The sequence below is a fragment of the Sturnus vulgaris genome, chromosome Z (assembly GCF_052056855.1).
Source record: "Sturnus vulgaris isolate bStuVul1 chromosome Z, bStuVul1.hap1, whole genome shotgun sequence".
NCBI classification, from domain to species: domain Eukaryota; kingdom Metazoa; phylum Chordata; class Aves; order Passeriformes; family Sturnidae; genus Sturnus; species Sturnus vulgaris.
Genome location: NC_142283.1, coordinates 21,880,991 through 21,902,861, shown reverse-complemented (window position 1 = coordinate 21,902,861; position 21,871 = coordinate 21,880,991). Strand labels below are relative to the sequence as shown.

The following is a 21,871-nucleotide window of genomic DNA, read 5'->3' as shown; positions in this document are numbered from 1 at the left end:
AAAAGTAAGGTGTTGACATACCGACTGCCTGTGAAGGGATGATAAACTGCTGAGATCAAGAGACCCTTTTTCCCTGCAGACTGACCATGTTTTCTCTCGTGGGACAGAGACAACTACTGGAGATAACACACTGCCAGCATTACTGGCATTAGTGCTCTAGCTGGCAAATGCTGGCACACAGATGGATAGTGGGCAGTAAGCAACAATGGAAGAGATAATTTTCTTTTATTTACAACCTGCACCCCATCTCCACTTCTGTTACAAAATCCTTTGGAGACAGGGACACAAGCAAGGAAAGACTCTCTGCAGGTCGATGTACATGACACAAAGCACAATGGTGCAGCTGTCTGTCCTGATGCCATGGTGGAGCAAATGGCCACTGGAATGCCAAGATGACACTGGAAAGAGCTGGAAAAGGAGTGGCAGCAGTAGGATCACCCTGACTCAGTTTTTCCAACAGAGTGGGACTGATGCTCCTCCAGTCATTCACTGCCCAGGCAGCTGCTCCAGTGGGCAGTGGAGTGATGTCAGGAGAACTGACCTGTCAGCCAGTTGGATCCTGACCAGGCCTTGGCTTGAGATTAAGATGAATAAACAGGATGTGAAAAGCTACTGGACATAAAAACACAGTTGGCTGTGATAGATAATGAAAGAAGCTGCAGAGTGGCTGTATAGATCATCAGGGCAGAGTTACACAAAAACCAGACAAGCTCCATGGAAAGGTGGAATACAGGGCAGACTTCAGGGGTGGACATTTTGCAAGGTACCAAGGCAACCAAACTAGTAATAGCACACGAAGTCAACACTGCATACAAAGCCATAGTGAAACACCAAATCTGTGGAAAAAGTAACTATGAGTGGGCAAAGACTGGTCCGGGAAAAGTGAGCACTGAGAAGAGGTAGCTGTGGAGCAGGCACTCATCTCTGAACAGCATACTGAAGGCAGCAAGCTCTCCCCAGTACTTCAGAAACTTAAAACGGCAATGTTGGGAGTTGTTTTGTTTTTTTTTTAATAAACCATAACTGTCTTACACCGAAAGACAAGACTATATAGAAGAGAAGTATGTGAAGCGTAAATGGCATGTGAAAATAGGATTTCATGCTTATCTTGATTGTGGCTGCTCAGATGACACTTTATCCAAATGATACTGAGTAAGATAGAGGTTCTAACATAAAGGCATGGAAATGTAATTTATTGAATAACCTCTGGAAGACAGCAAAACCAAAAAAACTCACTGTCAAATGAGGCTTCAACACATCTCAGAAATGCAAGATTTTTCATACAATTTGTATTTCCAGCTATGCTGTCTCAGGCAGTTTTCGATGACTCAGAAAAAAATGCCAGTCTGCCAGTGGCCTGTGGAAGCAATTCAGGAGTCCTCAAACTACTAAAAACAACACGATTTCAATTTTGTTTTGACTAGTATTTTTTGTTTACCTTTATCATAAAATTCATTACTTTTCATCATTATTTTTTCCACATCTTATGAGCTGTGCAGGTTTTAAGCCCTTCCATATGAAAGCATGACTTTCACCTTAAAATGGTGAAATTTCTACAAAAAATAAGTAATAGAATCAGGGTATATAGAAACAGAACGCTCTTACCAAAAGTCGTATTTCTGGTGAAATGTCAGCTAAAGTTTGCTACCATTAATACATTTTCAGCTTCTAAAACATAACTGTAATTATTACTTTGAAGTCTATGTTTGAGTATACTTTCTCACAAAGTTTCTTACATTTTTCCAGAGCATTCAGTCTGATTTTGCTACTTTCTGTCATTTTTCTAAGTTCCTTAGTAAGGAAAAAGGTATAAGAGAAAAAAATTCCAGAACACTTTTCCAGCTTTTTTTCCCCCTGCAGTTTAATCCCTGTATGTCTTCTTGTCAAAATCAATTTTCTTCCCTAAGTCTTCAGTTCAGTTTTTCACTCATTCAGAACAAAAGCAATCTCAGACTCATGGGTAAGTGTTACCATTGTGAAAATACACAAAAATGGGGTATCTTCAAAGTAGTGAAATAAAATCAGACATGGCTCACCTGAAAGCTTATCCAGCTCCCAAAAAAGAAACTAAATCCAAATTTGTTTCACTTATGAAGGCATGTTTTCCAGAAATGCAGTGCTTATTATCAAGTTGATTATGAAGAAAAAGAATACTTTTTTCCCCTAGCAGTTTATAAATCCAAATCACTTGTCAGTAGCTGTGACCTAAATACACACAGAAGAATTTCCAGTGTAAGTCACATTAGTGGATCACCACACCAAAGTAAATGGCACTCTGCCTACATTAAAAAAAAAAAAAAAATCCCAAACCTCTACCTCTCAACTCCCCGTTTTACTAGATGTGCAATCAAGATGAATGGTAGTATGAGAAGAAGAATTCGGATAAAATTAAAAAACAGAACAACAAAAATTTGATCTGGTAAGTAAAATATGACACAGTCTAAGCGTGGCTTAAACTTATTAGCAAGCTTATTAAACAAATCAGTGCTACATTGACATACCTGCTTTTTTATAAAATCCCTATGTGATTTTACCACAGACAAAGCTAAACTACTTTCAAGTAGCTGCCTGTCTTACTGCCAGTCTCCATAAACTATTTGTAAAACACCTCTCAAGATCCCGTCTGAGTAATTAGATGTCCTGAACTTCATCTAGCACAGAATAAAAGTTTAAAGATATATAAGGTCTCTAAGCATTTTCTGTGTTTGCTCTCATTTTTTAACTAGAACTTTTAAAACAGGAGTAAAATGGGAGGCAGTATCTCTCTTGGTAGTATTGCACAGAAGAAGAGAAGTCTAATCCTAGACAAAGTCTGTAGCCTTAGCCCTGGAAATTTCATCTTCCATTTGGCTTTAGTTTTTTCCTTCATGGAATCCAAGCAATCCAGGTCACTCTCATCTTTATCCATCACCTGTAAATGACATAAAATCCTTCCAGAGAGGCCTACTGATTTGTCCCAAACTTCCCTAACTGTACTGTGATGATAGGTAAACTCAGAATTCACTTTTGTATTAATGATTTCCTGCTTTGCTGACTGTGACAATTCCCAGTAACAAGTTATCTCCCCAGGGTGAATGACAACATGAGAATACTCAAACGATGCAACTGATCAATTTACTTTACTTGGTCCTAAGAAATGAAATAGATCGGGTAATCATTAAGACGTTGCATTCACTGCATTTCTAAAACAATTCTAAAAAGATCTGCCCTTGCCTCCTTTTGCAGCAGACACATCTGTGGATGTGAAAGCATTACACATTTACCAAGAATTTCCTGCTGAGAAGGACTGAGGTTTCCAACCCACAGGTGAGAATCCAGTGGGGACCAGTAACAGTCTCATGGGAGGTAGACTGATTTGACAGGAAGTCCAGGATGATGCTGGGGCCAACCCTGTCACAGGTCTGAAGCTGACTTATGTCCAGAAAATTATGAAGACTGTCAAGTCACTTGTTAAGAATATTATAATCCTTCATGAATCTAGTAAATACCTATGCATCTCCATGCTAAAAAATTTCCTGTTAGTTTTTTTAAACTGTCATTAGGAAAAAACTGCACTCACCTATTCTGAAAGCACGAGCTCACTCAGTGCCCCGTGCAGCTGAAACGGGGACTTGTTCTTGGAGCTCTTGGGTGAACCACACTTGGGGCTCAGGGCAGAGGATGTGCCCTGAGAGAGACTTCAGCACCTCAGCTCCCCCCCCGTTACCACAATAACACACACGGAAGGGCCTTGCTGTGCCTACTACGACATAGTTAATGCTGGATTTAAACAAAATGTCATTAAACCCATTTACTTTTAATACTAAAAAAAGACATAAACAGCTACAAAGTTCTTAGGAAATGAAACAAAAGACAAGGTATACCTAATTTACTCACACTAAGGTTAAAGGTGTCTCTCTGCCTCATTCAGTTTTACTTGCCATTCTTCCTGGCAAGACAACATTTAGGATTTTCAGTGTTTGTACATATTTTTGCCAGACTCTACACCTTTCAGATAGAAAAAAATAAAGGAATCTATTTTTGGGAGCTATTTTCATTATTTCTTTGGTGACTCACTCAAATCCTTGGTTTCGAAATTACAGAAGGACACAAAATCTAAGTGGTGCTAACATCTAAGTCTTTTTAAAAAACACAGGACGCTACTGTGTGGTAAGACACCATAAAAGACAGTAACTAACCACTGTGGGGTGCATGTGTTTGGGAAGACCTTTTTATCTAATATAATGTAATATAGTGACAAAGTAAAGACTGTCTGTTGAGGTATGTGTGCACTCAAAATTAATATAAACAAAACAAATCAGCATATAACTAATGTATTCCTTATTCTAAGAAAATTAGATGCCACATTACAATGGGAATAGAAATGTTTTTCCAACTAGCAATACTCTGCATATTGTGGAAGCTTCTCACTATCAAAGAGATATATGTACTAAGAGATTCCAAATAGAAATCTAACAGTGCTTGAATAAATACTACTTCAGAAGTTTGCACATATTCAGAAACAACACATTCTTTCAACAAAAAACTTCAAGAAATTAGCCTTTGCTAAGCTTACAGTCAATGCAGCAAGTCTGATAAATATCAAAAAAATGTATGTATGTAGAGATGTAGCTTCCATGGAAGTCAAGTTTTACTCTATGTACCTGTGTCATAAAGGATAGACAACGACAGGAAAGCAAAAGCACAATTAAAAAAAAAATATCCCATAGATATTTTTTTGTTTGTTTGTTTCACTGGTGTATCCAACAAAGCTTTTGCCGGCAATCTGACTGGATGACTTGGTTCTGTATTAACCACATACTGAAAACAGAGGTTTTATCCAGCAGAAATGAAGACATTTTTTCTCTAATTGAAGACAGGCTAAGTGAATTATAATTTAAATACATTCCCCTACATCACTTGGGTTTAAGATTATCATGATGTTCAAAAGAAATTATCGAGTTTTAAATTTATAGATTATCTAGGGTCTGTATTACAAAGACGAAGAAAAGTGTAAGAAACGGTTCTACAGTTTCTAATTTTCTTGATGTACTAAAGGCATTTAATGTGTATTTTTAATGACTTTGCACATTTTACCAACTGCCTTATATTTTCAAAAGCTTTATTGAATTTTATGTTGTTTTAACTGGTCTTTGATTTTAATATAAGACCTCTCAAAATAAAAAAGTAATGTTTCTTGGAATCATTAATTTTCAACCTTATTAAATTAATAACAACTTGGAGAGAAATACTACAGACAGATTAAGAAAAAAACAGTAGAATTTAATTCATATTTTAAAATAAAAAAACCAAAGACATTACTAGAGGAGATTATCAGATTACAACTTTCAAAAAAAATCAGAAGCTGGAGAAGAACCTCACTTTAAATGAACATAGGACAACTGATTTTGATGGGAATTAACTATTCATAACCTGTCAAAAAAAAAAAAAAAAAAAGAAGAAGAATACTCCAAAATAACAGTTAATCATTGGGAATGTAAGTATGTACTTCAAGGGGAACTTGTCTAGCAATTGTTCTTTTTGTAAACTACACTGGTGTCAGGTTTTTGCTGGCACCAATTTTAAACATTACTAAATGTCTACAGTATTGCTGTCTCAGTTTAGATCCAAGTGAAATTTAGTGTCAACCTGTGAATTTTCATCTAGTAAGTTTCACAATACAAAATTTTATAGTTTTCTGGGTTTATTGTTTTCTGGAAAATTAAAGTTACAAAAATATCCATCTAATAACAAAACTACATCATATTCCTATAAACACAGTTTGCATAAATGGTTACCTTCCTCTAGCTAAATACCCTCATTCCTCTATGCAGCATAACCTCTTCTAAAAGCAGAACAAGCAGCTGAGGGAAAGATACTTATTCATTCTTTAGCAACAAAACGAAATGAAAAAAACAACTCCCCAAAAGAACACTTAACATGGCTAATTATTTGAGCTCTTGTAAAATACCCAAACTTTATTTGGCAAGTATAGGCTGCTCTTTTCTGCCACGTTTATAAACTAATTTAATATTTCAAGAGGTATGCAAGTCTAACGCCAGCAATTACATCAGTCTACTGAGATGAACACTGTGAACTTGGCATTTTATTCTGTCAATTAGATTAAATGAATTGTTTCATTTTGGAGGTTCACATCTGATTCAGTAGTCACATTCAGAGAGTAGTTTTCACTATAGTATACAGAAAGCAATTAGTAAGTCTGCAATCTTGTGACAATTTCAGAAAGTATTATGAATGTAAACTACAATTACAAGCATATAAAAACGACAGAAAAGCGAAGCAAAACAAACTTAGAAGCACAGCAAGCATGATGCCAAAAATGATCATTATTTGAGCATTCTTTCCGATTAAAACATCCCTTAGCGCTGAATGTCAGCGTTCACTCGCACTGCAGCGCACTCTGTAACTTCATTGCCCCGGCACCACTCGTTCCGCGGCGCTTTGCTAGCGCTGGAGCAGCGGCCGCACACAAGCCGGGGCTCCGCACGCTCCCAGCACCCTGCGCCGGCTGGCAGCGCGGCACCGCCCGCCACCAGAGGGCGCGCCGCCGCCCTGGCGCCGCTCCCGCCCGGCAGCGCCGAGAGCCAGCGAGGCGCCACCGAGGCAGCCAGCGAAAGGACGGGCTGCGCGCTCTCGGCATTCCCAAAAAGCACCAGACACCGACCCGCTAATGGGTGCAACCCGCCTAAGAACCCCCGCCCTCGTCCTGCTGTTTGAAATAAGAGACTGAAACAAACAGCGAGGACAGAAGGACCCGGAGAGATGCAGCGTGAAGCAGAAGCACGTGAATAGACAGACCCCATACGCATAACCCCTTTGTCTGCTTCCAGAGGGCATAAGAGTTCAAAGATTAGACACCATGCAGAAAAAAAGAACTTCTTGTTTCCATTCCTCTTCCCAGTATGCAGCGTCTCCAGGAAAATTACTGCTCCTCCAGTCCTTTCTTCAAGCTCCATAGAGAAAACAAAGTTTCTGTCCTTTCCTAGAGATCTTGAAACTTCAGCAAGACAAACCTGACACTGATTTGCCCAAGATAAGGAGTAAAGGTGCAAAGAAGAGAACATAACAAAACACAAAAAAGTTTTGCTTTTAGTATATTTAGGTTTTTAAATTGGCTGTTAAAAGCTCCTCAGCAAAATACACAATATCATCCAGAACAAACACCCGAATTGTGTAAAACTGCAGCATCAAGAGTTCACCTTATATCCTGGCAAATCCTCATCCAATTTTGTTACACCTTATATAGATGCTGGGCCATATCTGATCATTCTTGACACTCTTCTTTGTACTTTTACTAGTTTATTGTTTTTTACATACACAAAGATGATTTATGCAATATACAGTAAAATAATTATTTTTAATAGGAAGAGACCGTCTTCTGTCTGAAGACAAGGTAGAGCAATTTAGCATTTTCAGGTATCTATGGTGACTCTAATATCGACCTCCTAGAGGTATTGGCAAAAGCCAATTTCTTTCAATCCAGTGAAAATGACTACTGGAAATGTAATTCTCACCACCACCACCACAAATACTACTTAGCATTTATCACCACTGAATTTCTTCAGTCACTTGTTGCCCAGTTGATCAGTGCTGCACTGTTTTAGTATCTTCACTACCCTGAAATTCTGGAATCATCAAGCTGTCATTCATTCACTTTTTCTGAATCTTTTCCAGCACTGATCTCCACAAAACTCCACTGTTAGCTTTCCAACACTACGAAAGCCAAGCATCTATTCTTCTCTTTCGCTTACTAAGTTTAACTCTATGACTAAAAGAAGAAAATTGACATTCATCAACAGCTCTAAAAAAAGTAAAACCAAACGAATCACATAAAACCACTAGGGGCTTTGGTGAAAGCTGGACAATGGCTTTTTTTTTTTAATATTAAACAATATACAGACTCAATCAACAATATCTACTATGTATTTACTCCTTCAAAGAATTCCCACTGATTTGCAAGGCATGACTTTCATCTCCTAAAGGTACCATTATTGTACCTCTTACTATTCATCCATGTGTTCACTAAATCCTCACTTAAATAAAAGTGCCAATACATCTGTCCAGCACTGAAGTAATATTTACATTAGCATTACATTTCCAAACAGACTTCATCTTTTTTTTTTTTTTCTTTAAGCAGGAGGTAGCCATGCGGGAAATAAGATTTTACACACAAAGGGATCAGCCGGAATAAGGAGTCATAGCAGCTGCAGTCGTCATTCTGAATTAATTAATTTCCAAGTGACTATAAAGATACTTGCTCCTATTTCTTCCCCCTCGCACCACAAACCCTTCAATTACAAGAAATAGGAATAAAACTTTTACCACAATATTAAAGAAGAATTTCTATTTGTGAAGAACAAAAGATCTAATTTCTATGGAAAATTTCTTCAGAAGAAAGAGGACAAAAAAGGACAGTTGATTAAGGATATTCAGACACTTTAACATTGATCCACCATAGTAAGGAGATTCACTATTTACTGCAGATGTTATTCTTCACTTCTTCAGAATAAATTAAGTACAAAGACCAGCTAGTATACAGAAAGAGATTAATTAGAATTGCCTCTGAATTAACACAAGGATCATCTTACCTTGATGACTACTACACTTCAACATAGGCTGATCAAAATACAAAAGAAAGATATGTAGTACTTACAGAGATGTTATTTTCTTTTTCAGGTTCTCATGAATTACAGAGACATTTAATAAAAGGTTCAAGTTGGTTCATGCATGATGAAATTCATCATGAAATGCATGATAGGATGATGAAAGAAGTCAACAACAAATGAAGTATCTATTTTGAATACACATAAATATTTTCAAAGTAAGCGCAGAAACAAGCTGACATGTCTGTCATTATTTTGATTAATAGCAGATGTTTTGTTTTGCTGTCACTGGTTAATTTTCACATATAGGCATACGAGTTGCATTATTTTTTAAATCATATTGCAAAGGTTGCCTCTTTATTAAAATAAACAGTGAAAATATACAGAACTCAGAAACTGAGATGAAGTCTCATCGGCAAGCCCTATTTTTCAAAAAATTAAAACGGCTTATTCTACGTCCTTACAAAAAATAAGATAGTAAAATTCTTATGCAAGACTTGATTAGAAAAAGCTTCATCTGCAAGCCACATTTTAAAGTCAGTTGACAACCTGCACTTAGAACATACTTTAATATTTTCCTTAAGTTGTCTCAAATCCAACAAACAGCTGCCCTTGTGATCTGTTTTGACTTTGTAACTAGGACTCTAATGCATAAGAAAAAAAAATGATAGCTGCTTCTATTTAAGTATCTTGTCAACAATAAAGTTTTCAAAGTGAAGCTGATGATATTTTTACTGACTTTTATTTTTAAGAAATGCAGCCCATTTTTTATGTAATCCAGTTCTGTATTTCAGTATATTAAAAAAGCCAAAAAACTTCTACTATCATAATGTAGTAAAAGAGTAAGAATGGCTGTCAGCTGTTTTCTTCCTTCAAATTTAAACTGCACAGTACAAGATCCCACACTAATTTTTCTTTCCTTCTTACAATTTAAAGTATTCTTTTATGCTTGCTATATAGAAAAATAAAGTATCATATTCTACAGCTTTCTCATGCTGAGACTGCTCATTCAACATATTTTGACCATGCAAGAGGAGATACGTTTATGTAGGTTCCTGATGAGGTGTTCCTTCCTCATTCTTATTCATCAATTAAAAAAACCCATTAAATAGCTCACCTTTTCCCGTATCTCCACATTGAGCTGTGGACTCTTGTTTTCCTTTAGCCTTACTTCTGCTGCAGTGTACCTACAAAATCCATTCCTGCAGAGATTCACATTCCTCACTACTTGAAAATCCATTAGTTTTGTATATTAGTAACATCATCTCTGTGCATTCAGGCACAGTGTCTTTTACATTCCTCACAGGCTGGCTGTTCTTGCTTCCACCTTTGGTGGACTTCCTGCTTGTGTTTAGGCTCAGGAACACAGCATTTATCCACACCACCTTCTTCTCCATTATGTTAAGTGGTCTTTACATTGTGTTCCCTACTTGGGAGAGGTTTTCAACCTTGACATAATTTTAGATAGCCATTGAATTATTACGCAGTTTGCTTAACAAAAAGACATGCGTTGTCCTGAACAGCCATGAACTGCCAACAACAAAGTTGAACGTGCTGTTGAGAGCACAGGCAGCAAACTTTTGCACTTCCTAATAATAGCACCTGACTCCTTGCACATGTGTGCCTGACCAATGCACACCTGGATGTATCTGCCACTCAAAGCCCCCTGCTTCCTGCATTACTGCAGAGGAATCCAGCATGCATGGATAAGAAGTCAGACAGATGCACCAAAGCAAGGATCTGGACTGCTTCACTGAAGAAGGGCTGAATAACTTTAAAGTTCTACCCCTTCTTCCTTTCTCAATGTGGCAACATTGAGAAAGCTGAACCACCCCTGCCTCTGCCTTTTGTTAAGAAGCATCAAGGACTGTTGCTAGGCTGAATGAAATTTAAGCACTTCGCATTACTCTTACAAAAACTTTTAAAGGTTAAAGATTCTGTAACATTAGGATGAATGTTTGCCATCTATTTTAAAAGAAAATACACATGGTTGGAAACACATGCTAGGAGAAAGAAAAAGTGAAGAAGTGCATTAGCTTCCATTCTGACTTAAGACAATTTTACAGTGAGATGTTAACTGAAAGCCCGGTTACAGAAGATAAAACCACTAACCAAGAAAGGAAACAGTACTGCTAGAAGAAAATGATAAAGATTTACGAAAAAGCCTGGTATTCCCAGATACAACAATGCCATGCAAAAAAGCCATATTAAAAGAAAGACCTATCAAGTTCCTTAAGCTGACCTTCTACAAAGCTCCTCAGTTATTCAGTCCTGTTCTCAACCTTACCACTATTACTTTCAGCAAATTGAATGACTGCTGTTCCAAGGACAAGTGTGAAAACACCTTTCAAAGTTCAAAATATTTTATAAAATAATTTGGTTTTCAAAACCTAACTAATGGAGTTCGTATTTAACTTCTGTTAACATCTTGCTAGAATATAAGACCAAGAGAAAATAATGTAAAATAATGTAAAGCATTATTTTTTTCCTGGATCTCTTACTAAATTCACTTTTCTGTGATAAATACTGTGGTTTAGTGTACTAAAATACCCTCATTGTATTAACCAATCTCCTCCTCCAGTGATCATTTTCAGGATAGAGAACATATCGTTCCAAGACATTTGAAAATGACTGAAACCAACTGTTGCTCATTCCTGACAAATGGAAGGCATTCTTCCTTCAAGCACTGCAAACTGCCTTTTGTCCATATTTTCTTAATGGGCATCCCCCAAACATGATATAGGAACACCTTCCATAATGCCAAGATTTTTGTTTTAAGATAAAGGCAAAAGTACTCCTAGACACATGAAAGAATGGTTATATTAAGATATTACTTCAGCCAAGAAATTCCAACAACTCAAGATAAGCTACACATTGCTAAGAAATCACTAGACAATCTGTTATTTTTTTTTGCCAAGAATCTTTCAAAAGAAGAATATCTTCTTAAAGATGGAAAGTAGTACTCTACCATGGATAATTAATCCACTTTGATAGTATCATCAAGCCTGACACAAGTAAAGAAATACCTGTAAGTATAAACCTCTTTGTATTTCATAGAAGTAGTATCATAGTAGAGGACGAGAAAGGATACCATTCTTTTTCCCCATCTTTCAAGAATTGTTGAATAGGTATTTTATACAGTTTTGGAAAAATGAAAACTGAAGAACTCAAAAAACAGTGTATTCCAATAGCTTTGACAACTTCTGCAAACCATTAACCCAGTTCCTGCATCCACGTAGCTGGAACTTTTAATTGCTCTCATTTCTCACAATGTTTACTTCTGATTCTTGTGCTTGAGACACTCTTAATTGTATTTTCCAGTAAAGTTTTATTCTTCAGAATAGAGAACAAAAAATTAAATGTCACTCTAACAATAATACAATTTATACTATTTGCAAATTCAAGTAGCAAAAGGTTTTTCAACACAGCCCAGAACCAACACTTCATAGATTTTCAATATATATGCAGAAGTGTGCATGTGTTACTATGTAGAGCATCGTAAAAAGAGACACGGACACTCTATGAAAACTAAAAAATAAAAGCATCTTATACCATCTCACTCCTAGTAAACAGTGTGTTAAAGTGATATGATGTCAGCATTGTCCGTTCAGAATTTACTTGAGGACAGAAAAATAGCATCCCTGGGAGTTAGTGATACAACTGTTAGTAACAGCAAGCATTTTGTCTTTCCTGCTGTATCAGACCGCAGTTAGTAAAATACAAACTGGAAAGAGAAGTTAAAGTCTTTTAAATGAAAGTTCAAATCTGTTTCATTAAGGAAAATCCTGTTGAACTGCAGGCTCAAAAAGTTTGTGAGTTTCCAGGCAGCTGAACTGAGAGATGCAATTCTTAAGAAAGCAAAGAATTCTCCCTGATTAAGATTTCAAACCGTCAAGATTTTTTTTTTCTGAAAAAGAGAAACTTAAGCCATTGCATCAAAAACTTCAACAAAACAGACAACTGTGTCAAGGTGGCAGAATTTCAGTCTTTCTTACCCGAGACTGAAACAAATTCCCTGTAAAATGGAATCCCCCAACAATGACTTCTGAGGTCATCAGAATACATAAAGTCCTTTCAAAGATTTCGTTTCCCACAGTCCTCAGGCAGCTTTTTCTTTCCTTCTGGATACATAATAAGGAGAAAGGAGGTCTGTGTCTGTTCTTAACGATGGAAGAAAAAGTACTGATGTTAAGAAAGAGATGTCTTTGTGCATTGGTTTAACGCAATGGCTTTTAGTGGAGGTGGCTTCTGAGAAGCTCCTCGAAGATTCTACTATGCCCAGTAGAGCCAATCCCTGAAGGCTCTGACGATAGACGTGTTGCTGACCCAATTAGAGAAGCTGGTAATGCCTCTGCAATGACATTATTTAAGAAAGAAATAAAACACGTGCAGTCCTTCCTCTTCTTCCAAGGGGTGGGGAGGCACCAGGGCCATTCCAGTGCTGCAAGTGACTGCCAGGGCCATGTGGCACGCCATCTCGGCACAGCTTGCAGTGAACTTCACCTGCCCTTAGCTGCTCTTAGCCAGCCATGCTGCAAGCAGAAGGGCAGAGAGGGCAGCACAGCTTCCCTTTGCTGGTGCCCTGCATGAAGAGAGGCGCGGAATGGTGCCAGCACTGCCTGCACGGTGCCAGCATGGCCAATTCCCCTATAATGAGCCCAGATGAGACAAGATCAGCCTTCCAGTGCTGCAAAACCCTGTAAGAACTTTTCAATTGGTAGGACTTGAGAACAAACAAACCTATGGACAACCACTTTCTTCTGAGTCAGAGAAAAGGAAAAGGTGAGGACACATGAGGAGAACAACATGGTGACACTAAGGTCAGTGAAAGAAGGGAGGGAGGGAGGGGAAGTGCCCTAAACGTTGGAGCTGAGATTCTTCTGCAAGCTGTGGTGAGGACTGTAACACAACAGTTTCCCTGTAACTCATGAAGTGTGTGGGGGATGCAGAGATCCACTTGCAGGCTGTGAGAAAAGGTGCTCACACTGGAGCAGGTGGATGCTGAAAAGCTGTAATCCAGTAGGAAATCTGAACAGAGAGCAGACCCTTGCTTCCAGAAATAGAGAAAGAGGACCGTTGCTTCCAAACTAGAGCAGCTTTTCCTTAAAAGACTGCATGTCCTAGGGTACAATGAAAAAAATGTGTATTCTATCACCATCTGTTAAAATGTGGGAGGGGTGGTGATCCTTATGTCTGTGGGAGATATCCTCTGCTGATGTACCATCTGATAAGATCAGGGGATGATCACCGTTATCTTTTCACAACCCATCCTTCCTCCAGAAGATATATTCTGTTAATGGGCCATTCAGTCCTATTGTGTGACTGATAAGATTACATCATCCCTTTGGGAGATGCCCCAACCAGGGGCAGGAGCCAAGCCTTTCCTACCTAGATAAAAAACTGCGGTTTGGGAGGCAAAGGCAGACCTTTCCACTGGATCCCAGAGGAAAGTCGGACCTTTCCACATCATTGCTGGATCTTCAGAGGAAAACTGCACCTTCTACAGGAGCACTGCTTCAACAGAACCACATCTGTCATCCAGGAGGACTGCAGCCACCATTTATACGGACTGCTACCAACACCCTGACTGACAGGGTGTCAGGTTGTATTTCTGACTGTGTTGGTGGTTGTTTCTTTTATATTATTGCATGTATTTTATTTTTTCTCTTTTTTCCTATTAAATGGTATTACTGACTTGGAGTCTCGCACTGGTTTTACTTTCAAACCAACACACTGCATACACCCCATGAACTAAAAAGACCTATGCCATTTAGTTTGCGAGGACTATTTTGCCTATGGGAGAGACTCGTTAATGCAGGCTGGGCCTGACTGCTACTCGTGAAAAATTAAAACCATTTTGCAAAAGTTCACTTGTTGGAAAAGCAAACTGCTTCCCGTGGGAAGGACCCAATGGCATAACAGAAGAGACTCCTCTCCCTAAACAAACTGAAGAAAGATTTTGAGTGAAAAACTGACCAGAACTCCCACGTCCTGGCTCCCTGCACTGTCAGTGGGAAAGAAGAGGCTGAAGGGAAGAAAAATGTGTTCTAAAGGTTTATTTTAGTTCTTACCCTCTTTAAATGCTATTAACGAATTTTTCTTTATACCTTTTAAGTTTTGAGCCTGTTTTGCCCTTGGAGTGCTTCTCCTAATCCTTAAGTCAGGAGTCCTCTAGTTTCTTTCCCCCTCCTCTGCTCAACTATAGCAGAGAAGTATGAACAAGTAGTTTTTCTCATGAGTGCCTGATGCTTAGCCAGTGTCAAACCATGACACTTTGGCAACATGGAAGAGAGATTGTACTACTTTCTTCAACCTACAGAAGGCCTACAGGCCTCCAACCAATAAAGAATTTCCAAAGGTTGTAAGTTATCACTTCAATAAATCTTTAATCCTGAAAATACAGACACTATCGAACTCTGGTGCAAGATCCATTTTCTGGGTCCAAATCACTCTGGCTGCTTTAATTATTTTGTTGGATTTTTTATCTTTTCAATTGAACTGCTCTTTGAAGCTTGCAGCTCCTCAAGACTAATCATTCAGTAAGAGAGAAGAGACATTTTTTCTTACATAAAACATGTGAGGAGAAGTTCATGGACAACTTCTTGGTGTTAACAGAACATGAAAAATTGCTATATTCTGCACACAGTCCATCAATTTTGAAAGGATCTTTAATTTCATCTGGCATGTGTTTGAGATCCACACACTAAAACTGGTAAAATAATCTAGAATAACTCAAACCTTAGTTGCTCTAAACTGCAACTTTATAGATCACTTTGTATTCCTACTGTGTCCAATCTTTCATTAAAATTCTCAAATTCATAATTTGAGTTATGTGAAGATGTTTTTTATGAATCTTATGATCAATAACTTAGGACAAAAGATTGCTGGGAGTGAGGTTTCACCAATGTAAAATCTTCCACTCATCTGAAAGAACATTACCAGTTTGTGTGAAAGCTGTCCTTTTTACTTTTTCCATGCTGAATGAGGAATATTTCTATGCCAACTCTAAAAATCTATGTTAGTCCAGAAATCAACAGTGTTGAAAAAATATGTAGACAACTAGTGCCTTTTAGGTTTTGATTCATAAGAAGCAGGAGTTTTTCTTTCATCTAGCACTGTAGTGCTAGTAAGTGTCGACTTCCGCATTTTTAAAGTCTAAAAATCTCCAAGTAACCAACCTCTTTCCTATTAAATATTAATATAACGGTGCATTGTTTTTAACAATAAAGTCAAATTGAACCACCTAAAATTTCAGATAACCAAGTGCATTTACTAGTTATCTACCCAAGAACAAGGAGGTTTTCCTTCTCAGTGGCTTAATTTCTGTAAACTATTTCAGAGCAAAATTTGCCTTCAGCTCTCCCGATTACAAATCCACTCTCCCCTGACAACCACTTTTAAAGCTACCTCTTACAAGCCCTGTACGTATTCATGCTAACTGAAGCAATACTTGAATGTATTTGGCCAATACAGCCCTGAGTGCAGGCAGGCTTTAAGACGCCTCCATGAGCTAATCCTAGAAGGAAAAGCACAACATGGACAAAACAAAGACTCTGGGTAAATGCGTGCAGAACAAATCTTGCAGTGAAACCCTCTCAAGAGCACTTACAAAAGCCCCATAAAACATGGGCTTCTGAGCTCAGTGCTCCAGCACACCTGACCACTTGATCATTCTCTTAGAAACTGAGACACACATACTTGGCATTAGAAAAATAATTTAAAAAAATTAGAAAAAAAAAAAAAAGGAGAGAGATGAAAAGGAGCAAATACAAGACCAAGTTTAAGACTGATGGGAAGTCAGTAATGCAGAGTGCTTCAATATTACTGTCATGGTGTTTGAGCAGTGCTGCCTGTCTTCTTTTCCCCTTTACTGGTTTATGAAGACTCTTACTGGAAGTATCAAGCTAGATTCTACCTGATCAATCTGGCACAAAGCATATCTAAATTGGTCAATGACGGACGCCTTTCTGGTTATTAGCTTTTTTTAAAGACTAATATCTCTGCAAGGTTGAGGAAAGAAAGAGAGAAATGTTAAAAACAAACAAAAAACCTCCCAGAATAACACACAATAGTAAGAGTGATATAATCGCTACAGTTATCAACTACATTATCAAGGAAACAATCAAAACAGCCATATTGTGAGAAAATTTTTTTGTTTGTCGTGACCTATACATGACTCTTGTGCTCAAGCTCTATAATTGGAACTCATAACTCATTTCACCACACATAAAATTATGTAGTATCAACTAAAATTGAGAGATTAGCACAAATCATTATAGAGTTATAAAATTTCTGAACCATTTTCTTGATGTCATGACATATAAGATACAAACACTGTATCAATTAACAGCAAGGCTGAAAATTACAAGATCAAGCATAACTAGTCCTTGCAGCTACAATTTTAAACTATTACAGAACCAAATACAAATGACATGATATTTCAAGCTTGCAGAACAGACAGTTCTGCAAAGAGAGGATACTGTATTGTCAGACACACAAAGGGCCTCCCCATACTCCTGAGCGGCACAAGAACTTTAAATTCTGTGCTTTGACTGTTACAGAAAAAACTTTGAACACCACACAGTGCTAAGCAAATTCATGTTTAGCCTGGAAAGTTTAAGACTCAAATTGTTTAACACCTTGTCAAATGCAAATACTCATTATTTGTTGGCTGTGTAAATGTTCAAGCTTACTCTGAAAATACTTAAAAGTTCCAGTAATACAGCTGCAGAAAACAGACAAAGCTTTTAGCTACGAAAATAATTATCTCTAATATTGAATTATCCAAACACGGCATTACCTTCATGGCATGGATTTCTTCTATTAATCTCTCTACTCGTTTTTGGTTCTTTAATTTGAAGTCTTCTGAACCCCTGCAAGTGAAGTCTACATTTATTAAGAAAATCTCACTTTAGATAGTATCACCAGAGAGGAAATAAAGTAGCAAAATAAAAAAAAAGAGAAGATGGTGCATAAACACAATCCATTATTGGTAAAAGAACATTTTAGCAAAGAGCTGACCATAGCCCAATACTTTTCCTGTACTGAATAGCAGAGGAAACACTGAGGATTTTACAGAACAATGTGAAAAACAAATGTTACTGTATTAGAAAATATTAAACTTCAAATCAAATCAAGAATAGGTGATACCAGTGTCTCAAATATAATTACATTTTAAGATCTGCAATATATAAATACAGAAGTTCATTGGGCTTGCTTTTTATTTTGGACAACTTGCTAAAATTGCGAGATCATACTCAATTTACACTATGAACACAGTAAGAGATGTATCTCATACCATCTCTAGCATGCTAAGTATTTTCAGGCCAGTAATCTTTAAAAACATAATCTACAAAATACTGTTTCAACAGTTCATACAAGAATTAATGGTAATTACTAAAAAAATCAATGACCTGTTTTCTGTGCAAAGTATTTTTGCTACACAATCTTGAAGACGACTACAGTGAGAAAACTTGGTGCAACTTAAATTCAATGGCAGAATAATCTAAAACATGAAATCTGACACTTTCAGATGTGCTGTAAGAGGTTCTGTAACTGATTCAGATTACCTTCCAATACAGTGAATCCCATTAAAAAAACTTATTCCAATTCTGTATATGAAACTTCTTTTAGTTAGTGTTTTTATTCTAGAATGACGTAAAAATAAGACAAATAGAATTTATGCGTTTTAGTGCCTTAAGTTTTAAATGAAGTACATTTTTCTCCCATTTTTCCACTTTGGTGAAAACAATTAAAATACTGCCTCATTTATAAACCACAAAAACCCACAATTATTTAAAACTGACTTTTTCGATTTTAACTTCCCGATGTGTCTGGTTAGTCTGCGAATAGTGAGGACTCTGGCCTTCTTCACATCTTTTCTCATCTTCACAACCTGTGAGAAATATGGAAGACATTATAAAGTGTTTTCCTTGATTACTTTCCATATACAACACATTCATTACATTGACTAAAATTTTAGAAATTAGTTCAACGAAGAGAACTATTTTGAAAATAGAGTGCATTTCCCTGCTAACTAAATCCCATTTCAAATGAACTCAGACTTCCATTAAAATCAAACTGCTTCCTTAAGCATCAGAGGAACAACTACCACCAGTCTAAAAATGCGTCTGAGGTCAAAACAGAAGACAAGACATTCCTAACTAGCCATACTTTAATATTATTCTTAGAGCTAGACTGAGCTAGAGATTTGAAGTCTCACCTTTTGCCTTCACTTAGCTTACTTTTGTCCCAGTGAAAGACCAGCAGTACATTAAGTGCACTGGTGCATAATATATAATAGCATTTTTATTATGAAACATCTTGAAATCTTAAGGAAAGACTTTCAAAATTAACATTATTGATTTTAGAACAGAATTTGGGATATTAAACTCTTTATAAATTTGAACTAATTTCTGCAAAAAATCCAAGTGATTTCTAACTTGCTACAGACAGTTTCAACTTGTCGTCCTACCCAGAATGCTGTCAAATTAAAAACCGGCAGTTTTAAAGAAAATTTGGCAATGAGTTTTTGGTCTAAATTCTCACTCCAATAACAAAGAAAGAATTCTCGTTATTATTATTAGACTGATAGGATGAACAAAGGAATCTTTCCAATCTTTTGCAATTAAATTTTGCAATTAAATTCCATAACGCAGCCCAGGTGCTGTCTAATGATGAACCTTTCAGATATACAGGAAGTCAACAGTGACCCTTTTTTTTTTTTACAACTCAACCTCCCCCTGATTTATTAATATATATCTTACTATGTCCATTAAAATTTTGTACTTAACAGTTAAACTTAGAATAACATGAAATACTAAAACAAACAAAAAAGAGTCTTCCTGACAAAAGCAAAATTTATCTTAACTTCATCCAGAAGAATACATCTCAAAATTAAGCTGAAATGCCACCTCTTTCTCAATAACGTTCTGTACATTAGATTTCTATTCTAATTTCTCAGAGAGAACATCAAAATGAGAGATTGATGATGACTGCACCACCTAGTCAGGTAAATGAGGAATATTAGTACTATAAACTTACAACAAGCTGGAGAAAAAAAAAAAAAAAAAAAAAAGAAAGAAAAATCCTCAAAGCACACTGAGTAGTACTTCACACCTGTGATGGGGAGTCAGGCTACACCCTGTGCAGAGACCATAAAGATGATATTGTAAAAAAAAGGAAAGTAGAATGCATAGTAGTATGCATACCTGGCATAGCTGATTACGTTTGTAGCTTAGGTTATTGATTCAATCAAGTTGTTAAGCTCTGAACAGTGGCTTAACTGAAGGCTGAATCAGAGCAAAACAAATTCTAGAGAGGGGCATGCCGATTGTCAGCCTTAGCTCTGCCAGGCAAGTGGAAAAACATGTGAAGCAAGAGAGGGGAATTGTATGGGGGGCAGCGTTAGTCACTTGCACCATGAGAAATAAAAAGGTAAAGGTGGTTTCTGGGACAAAGACAACTGACCTAAAAGTGGTCTCCTGTTCCAAAAATTGTTACAGCAAAGTACTTACCTTAGTTACCCTAGTAAAAGTAACCGTACACAGAGGTCTACCTACAAAAGCATTTCTTCAGTTAACAGCAGAAACCACATGCCAAAAAACACCAAATGCCAAGTTTGTGACACAGCAGCACTGCTCAAGTTTTTAACATGCTAAGGAAGAAACCCATAACATCACCATCTGCCACCAAGGCATGCAGATATTTCTTTTTTATAAGACACTGAATGAGATTAGCATAGGTCCCTAGAGTAGATCTTCTTCTAAAAGGAAAAAAGAAAATAGTGCACCTCCTGGCTGAACACCTCTTTGATACTATGTACATTCAATGAGTTTGGAATGTCAGATGCAAACTGGGTACGCCTTAGAATGTCTGAGGAGGGGAAGCTGTTTTCAGTTTGGGTTTTTTATTCTCTGTTTTTTTAATAACCACTAAAAACATCCACAAGCTAGAAACATACTGGAATTTAAGTAACTCATACTTTACATATTAGTTACTGTGTACATGAAGTATATTTAACTTTCTCTCACAAATATTTTGTCAGGTATTTTTTAACAGAAATATTAATGCACACACAGCATGTTTCCAGGGCCTACAAGAGCCAAACTTCAGCCTCCTCTGCTGCCAGCCAATGAAGGCTGTATAGACATGACAGCAGGAATGAGGGAAGGTATTCACTCTTTGGCAGACTAGGAATACCAATTTATGTAATCCAGTCACTTCTTTCACACGGGACAGTATGCATCAACTCTGTTCTTGGAAGTACTCATAACGTTCTCAAGAAAGCAGTCAGCTCTTTGGGAAAGAAACCAAAAAAGTTAAGCTTCAGATTTACAGTGTGCCTGAAACAATGGGGCTTAGACCACCAGGGTAGGCCTGGGTCACTTTTACTACAAAGTGAGAGAGGCAACTTTGCCATCAGTAGAAGAAAAAAAACCAGAAGAACTAAACCAAACAAAACAAAACCAAAAAAACCCCCAAAAACAACCCTCACCAAAAATAGTCATGCCTTTCAAAAAATAGTAGCAAATATTTATTCATAATAAGGTCTTTTTTATTAATAGTTCAAGACAGTAAAAAAAGGAGAATTGTTTGCACTGAAACATAAAAAGGCTTCAGTGTAAGTCAGGATCAGACTTTATGCTTTAAGACTAGGCAATAAGGATTTTTAATCTACTCAGCAGTGACAGTAAGCACAAAAGAATAATTATAAATAAACGAAACACAAACCAAACAATTTCTTCTATCAATAGGATCTAGGATTCCTGGAAATTAAGGAAGTTGGCAATTTTATGTGGAAATAACCACTTCAAGGATTTCTTTGAACAAAGAAGAAGAGATGCTTTCTTTTGTTGAAGACACTTCTTTATTTTGTTGGGAAATACTATTTATGAGACAATTAAGCCGTTCCTATTCACTAATGCTACCAGATACTACCAAAATAAGAATAGATATACACTACATAACAATTATTAAATACGAAAGAAATCCTAAAGGAAATTAACTCACTTTTAAAAACAAACCTAGGTAGTAACTACCATGAGTGCACATAAGCATATTTCACAAGCTATGGTTATGAACAAAAATCATCCACTTGGCATTGTGCCTTTTCACAGAATAATGTATTTATATTACTATTGATGCTAAACAAAGATGAAATCCAAGAAATTCCATGACTGATGGTACTCCACAAAGAGAGGCATCCATCAACCAAGAGCTTGCCACCTGCAGTAGGCACTGCCACAAAGCATGACACATGCCAGCCA

General features: G+C 37.0%; 1 protein-coding gene across 1 annotated transcript in view; it reads right to left on the bottom strand.

The window, feature by feature from the left end:
• The window catches only part of SRFBP1 (serum response factor binding protein 1), a 66,602-nt gene that overhangs the window by 26,665 nt on the left and 18,066 nt on the right, over window positions 1–21,871 (bottom strand). Inside the window, exons 2-3 of the mRNA XM_014874378.2 lie at window positions 18,410–18,498; window positions 17,404–17,476 (exon numbers count right to left, since the gene is read on the bottom strand). Of these exons, the coding sequence (XP_014729864.1) occupies window positions 17,404–17,476; window positions 18,410–18,498 (162 nt within the window). The remainder of the gene's footprint in view (window positions 1–17,403; window positions 17,477–18,409; window positions 18,499–21,871) is intronic.